This window comes from Centruroides vittatus, unplaced genomic scaffold, assembly GCF_030686945.1.
Source record: "Centruroides vittatus isolate TY-2023 unplaced genomic scaffold, ASM3068694v2 contig_877, whole genome shotgun sequence".
Lineage (NCBI taxonomy): Eukaryota > Metazoa > Arthropoda > Arachnida > Scorpiones > Buthidae > Centruroides > Centruroides vittatus.
The window spans coordinates 655,077-667,647 of NW_027122569.1; the positions used below are offsets into that span (position 1 = coordinate 655,077).

The following is a 12,571-nucleotide window of genomic DNA, read 5'->3' on the forward strand; positions in this document are numbered from 1 at the left end:
GCAGTGTGATTTTTATAAATGGAATTCAAAGTGCAGCAAGTTCTCAATATTATTAACAGATTTATAATATTGGTCAAAAGATGATCTCATTGTGTTAAGGCAACAGAAGGGAACCCAAAGGCACAAAGACCTTTTATGCAGGGCTTCCTAACAAAGTTAGTCGATATTAGGGATTGATAAAATTTATTAAAATAGGTCGATATACAAGAAATATTGAGAATTGCTATTCTAGTACATACAATAGGCCTTCTTATGCTAATGTAGTGCGAAGATAGCAGACAACATAGCGGTAGGTATATAATTGATTCAAGTAGGTTATACATTTAAAATAGCTTCAATTTTAATTTTATTTAACAATCTAATAACTACAGTATATAAATTAAATATATCTAGTGTAGTTATTTTTTGCTTATTTTTTAAAATCCATTCTATATAATTATTAAAGCAATAAGTAACTCCTTTGAATTTTAATGATGCTAATTTGCATATTATTGTTTAGTATTATTTGCATCCGACGACTGTTCCGTACATTGTTTATTCAAATTTAATTTGTCATTTCTTTATTTAAAATAACCTTGATAATATCATTATAATTGGTATGGTGTAAAACAATTAAATCTAATATCCAAAGCAAAAATGATATATTATGACATTTCCTGAATTTATTAATAATTGCAGTGTATGGGAATAAATACTAGAGGAGAGGAAGTGAAAAAATTTTCCAATTAGTGTCGTAAGAATTTAGAAACAAACTATTTTAAACTTAAATATTTAAATGTGTTGTGTTTAATTTAAAAGTTAAATTCTAGATGCAGGAAAATCGTCAGAAAAAAAATATATTTAAATATTTAAACTCTGTTAGCTGTTTACAATAAAAACCAACAGATAACAGTTAAGTAGCTATGCGTCCATAAGTACTGCGTATCTCTACTTGTACATTATCTGATAAGTAGAGATGACACTTATAATCGGGAGCTTCTTAACCTGATTTGGCTTCTGGTTAAGGAGCTGCAAAATGTCTTATGACTTAACGTTGGGTTCATCAATCAACAATTGATTTTTTTTTTCTTTTTGTATATGAATACAAACAAATGGAGTTATATAATGGAGTAAAATACAACAGATAGGAAAACAAACAACAATATGATAAGCGAGCGGATAACACAAACAAATCGTTTTAACAAACGTGCACTAACAATTTACAGTCCGACTTTGTCTCTCTCTAGAGCATAAATTTTCAAAAAGTGCTTTTGGGTTAAACACTTGTCTTGAGAAATCTAATTGGCTCTTGGTTATAGGTTGTTTCAAAAATTTTGAGCAGATTTTTGATAGCCGACCGATACTTTATCATCTCACGAACGAACATTTAAGATGACAAGTTTCAAGAAATTCAAAACTTCTTTCTCTAATCCTTAAAACCTCTAATAAAGCAGAAAGTAATAGATTTTTTTTTTATGGTTGTTTGCTTTAAGTTCCATTAACTTTGACCTTTCGGCCCATTATCAGAGGTTTGACATTAAAAGACACTCCGACAAATATTAGATAGAACATTATCTGGATGCTTACTGAAATTTTTCGTAGCTTTATATTCGTGATGAGGGGCCAAGATCCAAAAGTACTCGATACTTATGACAAACCACCACAGGACCTCTAATAAAGCAGGAAGATGCAAGAATTCACATATTTTTTCATTTAGTTTCTTGTGGTAATCACTTCGAACTATAAGTAGTTTCACAAATCCTATCCAGGCTGTTACCCAAATGGCGTGTTTAGAAAGTGTAAATGGCAGAAATCCAAAATGTGTTTTGTATTGTTAAATTCATACAACCCATTTCGTTTGAACACTAATATAAACTCAATCTATGTTTACTACTGCGTGTTATGACATTTTGGCCAAGATTTATGAAAACATACTACAGTAGAGTGTCATTTATTCGAATCATTCGGGGACTGGGGTTGTTCGGATAACCGATTATATACGAAAAAATATGTTAACCTATCCCATGTTGAAATTTTTTTCCGTTGCATGTCGCTCCGTGTTGAATTTTCATCAATTTTAAGCCTAACGAAAATTTTTATAATAATAATTGTGGCTATTGTATTGTTAAAAATTATTTTTTTATTTTGTACAAACAAAATAAATATATTGAAAAATATAAAAACAAAAGAAATTATACTTTAGAAGTTAATCTAGTATCAAAAACGTTCAATTCGGCACGACACAGTCCGACTGGAAAGCTTTTGGTTGATCGGCTTTTGGTTAAACGACTCTCTACTGTATTTTTATTTTTATATTCACTCTTAAAGCTGTTAGAAGTATCTTCTAAATTTGTTAAAATTTGCTGTTATATTTACATAGCTTTGAATTTAATGACTCTTGGCACTCTGGGAATACTTTTTTGTTCTTTAAGTTAGGATATAAATTCAGTTAGTTACAGAATAAAAGGATGGTCTAAATACAAATACAGAAACATTCATCTAAATGGATTCTACAATTTCAATTCTTTGAAGTGATGACCAATTTATGGGCTAAGGTATTAAGCCCATAAATTACAGCAACCCAAAAATATTTGCTTCACAAGTGCGATTGGCATATCACTAATAATTAAAATTGACGGTTAACCTGCAGTGAGTGTTTTGGGAACCACTTTTGATATATGTTTTTATAAAAAATGCTCTCAATGTTATATATTTCTGTAGAATATTGGATGTTATTGTTATTTAAAAATGATTGAAAATGAAATATTAGTAAAATTTTATTTTTTCTTGCAGCGTGTATGGAAGCCTACAGTCATACTGCCGAGCGATACGCCTGCAATCTTGGCTGCAGTAATCAAGTCCCATTTGCATCGCAGAAACAACAAGAGGTAAAAACATTTAAAATGATCAGATCTCAGTTTGTTCTCGAGTTTGTTTTCTTACGTTTTGTTTTAATCTTAGTTACACAATTTCATTCAAATTTATGTGTTTAATTCTTTCACCTATTTTGGTACTCTGTAAAAAATTCATATTCTTAAATACAGAAACAAACAATCTTTCTGATAAGTTCTTTGTGTTTTAATAATTGTACCTTGATTTGGCATAACATTTGGCACTGGCATCAACCGTAATACTTCATTTACATATTCAGCAATGAAAATAATTTTTAAGGACTGAACAAAATTAAATGTTAGTTTTATAATAAGTAATTGTGGAGACATTAAAATACATTTGGTCCATTTGTCAGAACCATATTACCGACAATAGGATTCTACAAAGAAGTATCTTGTGTGTCTAGAGCAGTGGTTCCCAAAATGGGTGCTATCGTCCCCAATGGGACAGTGAGTAAATCTAGGGGACGAAAAGATGCAACGGGTCAGTGGAGGCAGGACCAGATGGTGACCTTAGGCGAGAGTTTGGGTCACTGACAACTTTTCCCTTTTTTCCGTTAAAACAGATAAGAAGAAACATTGCATTTAATGTGTTTCCAGACCAGATGTTGACAACAATGTATGGTAAAGGTACAAAGTTTGTAGAAAAGTTTTGCTAAGAATATTTCCAAGCCTTTCTCACACAAGGGAAATTAGGTTGGGATGTTGGATATAAGTTTATGCACTCAAGAGGGCAGTGGCTGAAAAAAGTTTGGTAATCACTGGTCTAGAGCAACCAAATAGTCTGTAGACTAAAGAATGTGAAAAAGTTTATCTATCTAACAGATGCAGTACATGTCCAGCAAAGCAATGAGGTGGTAGATGCTGCCTGCAGGGAGAGGGGAGAGAAATTATAGAATTTTAGGTTTATACAAATATATATATGAACATAAAATTATATAAATTCTACACGTTTTTGTTCCTTAAATTAATATAGTATAATAATTGGGTTGATTTTCTTGGTGGTCGTCTAGAGCGTGCACACCAGTAACAGGTATAGCATTTTAGTTAATACAATCCAGTGTTGAGTCAATGATATGTAGTAATATAAATGGTGTATCAAATTTAATGCCCAGCAATATAAAGATATGGGCTGACAAAATAATTTTTTTTATAGAAAATCACTTGTCATGATTAGAGGTACGGTTGGCTACGTATGCAGAATGCATAATAGTTAGTATTTAGTGTACCCAACATAGATGGAAAAAACTGCTTATACAGTCTGGTAGAAAAGGAAGAGCTGCCAAATGTGCCTATGGAATGCCTTGCAGCTTCTATAAGTGCTCAAAGTTTATTTGTGGTAACTGTTGACAGGCTCTGTCAAGCCAATCATTTGTAACCATCTCCCAGATGTGCTTAATTGAGACTGAATCTGGTGAGCATGCAGGTTAGGGAAGAAATGACATATGGTAGTCATCCAGAAACAGTAGGACATTTCATGATGCACATGATGATGGCATTATGTTGTTGGAATATGAAACCAGCAAACCTCTGAAGATAAGTATTGGAAGCTAAGGCAGTACTCTGTGATCTGTTGGCTAGTCTAAGTATTAGCAATGTGTATAGGCAAGAACAATAGTTTATTCCAAACCATAACAGCTGGTGGTAGGCCTTTACAGTGTTTCAAAGTGCATGTTCCAGAAGCCTTTTGCCACTGTCCCTCCATATACAGATCCATCCTTTGTGGGGCAATAAATTCATCTGAAAATACAGTACAGCTAGTCATCCTGTTAGTAGCGGTATTTTTGGTACCATTGTAATTGCAGATATCTGTGGTTGGGAGTCAGTTGTAATCAAATTAATGAGAATACTGCTAAGTGGAGTTTTGTTAGCTGAACCCTTTTTCCCAATGAGAAAAGGCCTCCGAATTTTTAAAAACTGATACTAAAAAGTGTTTCTTCTGTTTGAACATTTTGTTCCAGGACTTGGAAGTGGAGATCACTCTCTTAACTTTCCCATTCAATGATTAATTACATTGACTAAAAAAATAAAGGAAACTGATTAAATAAATTAGCTTTTTGTTCCTCGGTTATTTTATCCGAGTCATTTCTGATAGAGGTGCCAGTTGCTGTAAACAGCATTGAGCAATGTGTAGACACCAGAGATGGGGTGACAAATCACCACTATTGGGCTAGGGTCAATTCTTTTTTTGCTGCAGTATGTTTTGTCCTTAAGATTTACTATATAAACTTACAGTACTGGAACTACCAATAGTCACTCAATGTCACTCATCCACAAGGTGGAGTTCATCGACTGTAAGTTGGATTATTTTCAGCTCATGTTTTGCATGTAATTATTCTTTGGGTTTAACTGGTTTTGTGGGGTGTGTTGCATCTTTCGCTTCGGGTTGTCCTAAGGATCACTTTGGTGTCACTTTTGTGGGGGTGGACCAATTCTTTCGGCGGCTACGGACACTTGGAGACTTGGGCTTTGGGACCGGCAACCGGACCGTCGGACTTGATTATCTGGGATTTCTACCGGTTCTAAGTCGGGCTTTGGCGGGCTCTATCGGGCCGCTGGTTTTCCATCCGCCAACTAAAGTGGTGTCGTTGGAAAGCAGACGGCTTCAGCAATCTTGGCTGCAAATTTGGCTACTGGAACCATAATACTTTTTAAATTAGGCCAAGTTGGAAACTTTGGCAAATTTGCTGCTTCTTTCCACTTAACGGACATTCGCTCGGCCGTTACAACGGTATACTTTTTAAATTAGGCCAAGTTGGAAACTTTGGCAAATTTGCTGCTTCTTTCCACTTAACGGACATTCGCTCGGCCGTTACAACGGTTCCAACGGTTTTCGTTTAATTAGTCATCGGATTTAAAATTGGTTTTATTATTTGCTCCGAATTATATTATTTACTGGTGGGGTCAAATGGAAGTCCCAGGAGGCATACAGCCTATGGTGGTCTCAACTCCACTGAAGGTAACACATAAGGAATCACACAAGGAAATGCCTAGGCCAAAAGAAATGGGTTCCTCAATCGAAAATCAGATTATCGTAGAAGCAGCATCTCTGCTTGATAGAATAATGAAGTTATGTCCTCCGCTCAAGTCGGGTCTGACTTGAGCAGAGGATTCCCTAATTTCAACCCTTCAAAGGGCTGAAATTAGGGAGAGGGTTATGCAGCTACACGGGTGTGTCCACCAGTTAGTTGGAGTCCTTAAAGAAATAAGGGGGAAGACCCAAGTCACTGACACTGGCATGCAGAAAAGCTTCGCCGATGTTGTAAAGGCTAACATAAACCACAGTGTTACCACAAAAACAATAAGTAAGGCTATTACCGGAAAGATTAATAGGGAGGGGGAGTGGTACTCTTGTACCCCAACTCTTGTACCCCCTTGTACCCTACTCTTGTACCCCTCTTGTACCCTACTCTTGTACCCCAAACCGGGCGAAGAAGGTGACGGACAAAATTCGCAAGAGATTTCTAAAACTCTGAGGACCAAGATAGAGCCTCAGAAACTGGGAGTAAACATTAAATCAATCAGAAATGTCAGGGGAAATGGAGTTTGTGTAAGGGTTGGCTCGGATAGAGATGGGGCCAAGCTTCTGAAAGCAGTCCAGGAAGTCCCGGAACTTTCAAATAAACTGAACACCAAACTCTCACAGGGACGGCAACCTAAATTAATTATGCTAAATGTACCTGAATACATTGGAGACAATGAAGTCCTTCCTACTCTCTACAGCCAAAATAAAATATGGGGGAACTTTGCACAGGAAAACTTTCTAGAGCAGTGCAGAATAACATCCTTCCTAAAGAGAGGAAACGTTAAGGAGAAGTGCAGGCATATTATTGTAACGACCACACCAGAAATTAGGAAAATAATGATCAACGAAAAATATGTTGCATTATCATGGAGCAACATAAGGGTAGATGATTTCGTGTATATATTGAGGTGCTTCAGATGCTGCGGCTATGGCCACTATGCCAGAGAGTGCGACCAGCTGGTGACTTGCAGTCACTGTGGGGAGGAACATAGGTTCCATGAATGCCCTCACAGGGAGGAGGCGCCCAGGTGTATAAACTGCAACGAAGCTAACGACATGGTTAATAAGGGGAAAAAGATTAACACAGCACACAATGCATTTGACCAGAAATGCCCAACACTGCAGAAAATGAAATCAATGGCCATCATGCAAACCAACTATGGACAATAATATCATTACAACAGCAAGTACAGCTAACAATCCTATAACTGCAAACACCTGTATCACCCCTCCCCAGCACAATCTTCACATCCTCCAGGCCAATTTACAGAAAAGTAAGGCCGCAACTTCCCAGCTTGCCTTGGATGTCACTACCCTAAATATTGATGTCGCCCTTCTCCAGGAACCCTACACTTTTAAAAACAGGGTTGCCCTCTTGGGTAAATGCAGGGTTTTCGAGGCCATTTCTCAAGGTCCTACCTTGGCTGCGGTGGCTGTTTACAACCCCCACTTAATTGTTCAGTTCCATCCGCAATTAAGCGGTACTTACCACGCCACGATTAGTATTCAGCAAAGCAACCTCAACTGCTACATCATCTCAGCATACTTTCCTCCCTCTGTCCCCATCCTCGGACCCCTTCAGGAAGTCCGAGACACTATACGAGCCTTAGGGACTGACCAGATCCTTTTGGCAGGCGATCTCAACTCTAAATCCCCTCTGTGGTTCGCTAAAAAGGAAGACCCACGGGGGACAATCGTCAGGGAATTTCTGGAGGAGAACCACTTCCACTCTCTCAACACCTCCCCCCTTCCTACTTTCTCCTCGGCCCAGGGTGAGAGTTGGATAGATGTCTGCATAGGGAACAATAGGATACTGGGGTCTGTTCACTCCTGCAAGACTCTGGACTACATGGTCCCTAGTGACCACAACTACATCCTCACAATACTTGCCTGCACCATTCCTCCTGCCATCTGCACCATCAGTAAGCACACAAATTGGGACCTCTACGAAGACTTGGTCAAAACTCTCTGGAGGCCTGACCCTCTTATCAACATCCAAACCACTGGGGAGCTGGACCACGCTATTGAAGAATTAACCCATACCTTACACATGGCATATCGGCTAGCCACTAAGGAGAGACTTCATACCACAAAAACAGCCTGGTGGAACTCGCACCTCCAGGATCTGAGGAAGAAAACAAGAAAAGCAAAAAGAGGCTACAGGAAGGCTAATGGAAACAGTAAGGAGGACCTACGTCAGGAATACTTAAAAATCAAAAAAGTGTACAAACAGGCCATAAATGAGGCGAGAACACAATCTTGGAAACAGTTTTGCAACAGGGTGGGTGAGAAAGGGCCATGGACTATACCGTACTATATAGCCTTTAACAAAACAAAAGCTGCACACACTCCCTGCTCGGTCAAAAAGGAAGACGGGAATTATACCAAAAGCATCGAGGAAACTTACAGTTATGTTCTTAATGCTCTCTTTCCTGACGATAACCCCAGCGAAGACACTCAGTACCACGATCACATCAGGACGTGCAGCGTGACAGAGGACGAACAAATCACTGACAAAAATTTTTCAATGACAGAAATTGCCACCCTTTTCAGGAAAATAAACAACAGGAAGGCGCCGGGTCCAGACGAAATTACCGGACAAATGGCGAAAGGGGATCTTAGGGCAATCCCAGCCCACCTCCTGGTAATTTATAACAAATGCCTACAAATGAAACACTTCCTGGACAGGTGGAAGGTGGCAAAAATTAGGCTGATACCGAAATGTGACAAGCCAAACACCCCGAATGACTACCGACCCATTTCGCTTTTATCGATAATGGGGAAAATTTTGGATTCCCTTATGGCTAGGAGGCTCCAACATCATTCAGAACTCAACAACACCCTTCACCCTCTGCAGTATGGGTTTAGAAAAAATATGGTACAAATTTGGCCCTCCAGGAGCTAATCAACAGCATAAAGGAGGCTAAGAAGAAAGACCAACATACTCTGGCTGTAGCCATAGACTTTAAGGGGGCGTTTAACCACGCCTGGTGGCCGGCCATCATTCTGGCCTTGAAAAACATAAATTGCCCTTCTAACATCCTTGGGCTTTATAGAAGCTTTCTCACACACCGGCAAGCACAGTTGGGCCCAACTGGCAAGATGGTCATCAAGCAGATTACTAGGGGATGCCCCCAAGGGTCGAGTTCAGGCCCCCTACTTTGGATAATACTATACAATGGCCTTCTTCACATCCAGGATAAGGCTCACTCCAACTTGAAAGCCAAAATCATAGGGTTTGCAGATGATACCCTTATCCTTATCCTGATGAACCACAGAAATCAAGAAGTTCTTCAAAGCGGAATGAATTCCCTGCTGGACAACATCCAGGACTGGACTGTCAAAAACAAATTAATCATCAACACCAATAATTGTGCTTGTATCGTATTCCCAAGGAAGAAACCGCTCAATAAAAAGCCATCAATAAAAATTCGGAATGAGAGAATCAGGTGTACAGACATAATCAAATATCTTGGAATACAAGTCGACAGCCAATTGACCTGGTCGCCCCACATGGACTATGTAAAGCAAAAAGCGGTGACCATGTCGCACACTCTTAGGTCCATTAGCAGGAACCTTTGGGGCCTCAACCACAAAAGTTCTTCTCTTATTTACCATTGTGTGATCGAGCCGGCTGTCTTGTATGGCGCCGAGGTTTGGGGATATGCTACCTGTAGGCAACAAATCAGTAAAAAACTCCAAACAATTCAACGCTGCTGTCTCATTACTGTGTGTCGGGCCTATCGGACGGCCCCGACCAGTGGGCTGCAAGTGATAGCCAACATCGTCCCTCTCGACCTCAAGGCGGCTGGTAGGTACTGGTTATTCCAACTCAAGCACTTCCCTTCTCACCTGGTCACCTGCAATACTACTCCGCCTCGGATTAAAACCATAGCTGAAAACATTCTCAAAAATGGTATCGATAAATATAATGATTACAGTCTAGTGCACCCCGCCACCGTGCCCCCAGTGGTGGACATTAACTCTGGGATTCGTGAGAAGACTTGCGCCACTATCTACACGGATGGGTCGAAAGGCCCAATGGGTGTAGGGGCTGCCTTTGTGCACCTCAACAACAACAGTAGAGTGATCCATCAGGCGTATTTCAAATTAAGTCCATTCTGTACGATCAATCAAGCCGAGAGCCTGGCAATCTCCAACGCATTGAAATACGTCCAGTTAAGTTATATATATATTGAGATACGACAGTTAAACAAGGAGCCAAGGAAAAGATAGCCTTGGTTAGCGACAGTAAGGTGGCGCTCGATCAGATCCAGGCACTAAACGCAAATCTAAAACTTATTAAGGACATCACGCTTATGACCAACATGCTGGCAAAGAAAAACATTAACATCTCTTTCCATTGGACCAAGGGACATTCCGGAGTCGACATTAGGAAACGACAAAGCGGACTTCTTAGCAAAGAAGGCCATCTGTAATATAGCGGAACCTACCTTCTCCCTCGTCCCACTCAGCTGGGTCAAAGCTCAGCTCCACGAATTCACTATCAGTAGGTGGCAAGAAAGGTGGGCCACTGGTTCTACGGGAAGGAGCACTTTTGACTTTTTCTCAACCATCGAAGAGAGGAACAAAGCGAACCACTACACTCCTGACTTCCATACAACGCAGTTCATCACTGGGCATGGCGGCTTTAAACACTACCTTAAACGTTTCTTGAACAAAGGCAACGGAATGTGTGATTGCAAGAAGGGGAAAGAAACACCAGAACATATACTGTTCCACTGCCCAGTGTACTCTACCCACCGTGTCCAGCTGAAAAGTGTCATGTACTCCCAAGGGTTTCATTGGCCCTGTCAGAATAAGGACTTTCTCTTCAACAAGAAAACAACAACTGCCTTCAAGACCTTCATCTACAACACAGGGATCACATCTCCGAACTTTCATCCTAGTACTAACCAGCGCTCCAGTAGGCGTCCCTCCTCTGATCCTGCCACATAGATCTACACGCGGCTTTTTGTAATCCTGTGCCGGTTGTAAGTCCGATACGGCACCCAGGACCTTCCCAAGATGGGAACTTGTCAGCAAAGGTTGTTGCGAATGCTTGCTTTTCGTGTATTGTCGTGGTATTGTTCTGTTATGTCGAGCCCTGGGGCTCTCACCGGGTGTTCATCTTTGCACCCACATTCGGCTTCTTAAAGGCTATCTCATTGTGTTCGGTTCATCGGGACCGAGTGTTCTGTCGGGCGCCTCTTCACTATCGGGCTCTGTTCCCTCACATTGGGGATGTTATGTTCTCATCAGGAGGGTTGTCCATCACGCGACCTTTCTTGTACCCCTGAACCTGTAGTAAGTCCTACATGGTACTCGGGGTCCCCCAAGACAGTGGTTCGTCAGTTTATGTTCATCTGCCACCTGTGCTTTACTCGGAATTCCATGTAACGGCGTTTGCTTCGTGGTGTTCTTCGTCCACTCCGAGTTGGTGTTTGTGTGCTACCTCTCCTTCGAAGGAGCATTTTGTTCTTGTTTTAGTTAAGTGTACTGTAATTGTCGGGTTTCATCTGTCACCTCCAATTTGGAGCACCTACACTGTTCTCTGTGGGCCTAGGCCCACGTTTTGTAAAAGCTTATCTTGGCATTACTTATCTCTGCCCGGTACTTACCGCTCACGGCCCTCTCTTCACACTTTTCTATCATCCTTGCCCCATCTTCCCCCCCCTCTTCCTCTTCTCACTTCTCTTCTAAGGCTAAGCCATAGGTACGGCCTTCTAAACTTTTATAGTAGTAGTAATAGTCACTCAATGAATGGTAAAACTATTTATAATCTATGATGTAAAATTTAATTTGTGACAATTTGAATTTAGAAAATATTTAATGTACAAACACTTATGAAATATTTAATGTTAGATCTTGTATCATCAGAAAGAACTTTTGAAATTTCAATTTATTATATTTTTATGTACTAGGAACAGAAACAAACTTTACATCTCATGATGCCCTTGTTGTACATCCAGTCGATGTATAACAATATCGTGGATCACGTTTCACGTCTGGTTACTAAAAGCTGGACGTTATACATTCAGCAAGACAACGGAAAAATGGTGATTGTTCGTTCTCAGCCGGAAACTGTGCAGGAATTTTCGGATACAGATGAATGTAAGTGTTGTTTTTTAAAATTAAAAGTAGATTAATAGAAAAATGTGCAAATTTAGAAACTTAAAATTGAAATCAACAACAACAAAAAACCTTAAGTTTAATTTTGAGGATAGAGATGAGTTTTATAAAAACTTGCAAATGTTAATGAGTAAAAGCTTCATTATGTTCAACCCACTAGAGATATATGTGACCTTCCTCTATCTCCCCACCCTTAAACCTTTAACTGTCAAAATTTAATGGCATTAATCCTTCTAATACACAAACCTTTCTGCAAAACTGTGAAGCCTAATTGTCGAAAATTTTTAGAGTGAGTGAACAAAATTGTGCCCCCCACAAACACCCACATATACAGAAAATCCCCAAGTTGTTTTTTGCATTTTTTGATGTTTCGAGTTGTGATATTAGTACCAAAATTGAAACTTTTCCTCCCTCTCTCTGTTCTTGTGCACCTCCTGAAGCTTGTATGTAAAAATGTCTACACGCTTTTGATATAGAATAATTGTCTAGGACAGGATTTACATATTATAAAAAAATAGTTATTTTTTTATAATATGTAATTGTA

General features: G+C 39.5%; 1 protein-coding gene across 2 annotated transcripts in view; it reads left to right on the forward strand.

Moving 5' to 3' along the window:
* Positions 1–12,571, forward strand: part of LOC136983145 (transmembrane protein 59-like) — a 35,513-nt gene that overhangs the window by 18,811 nt on the left and 4,131 nt on the right. For both annotated transcript variants that reach the window (XM_067279784.1, XM_067279783.1), the window contains exons 3-4: positions 2,773–2,867; positions 11,820–12,009. In XM_067279784.1, coding sequence (XP_067135885.1) covers positions 2,773–2,867; positions 11,820–12,009 — 285 coding nt within the window. The remainder of the gene's footprint in view (positions 1–2,772; positions 2,868–11,819; positions 12,010–12,571) is intronic.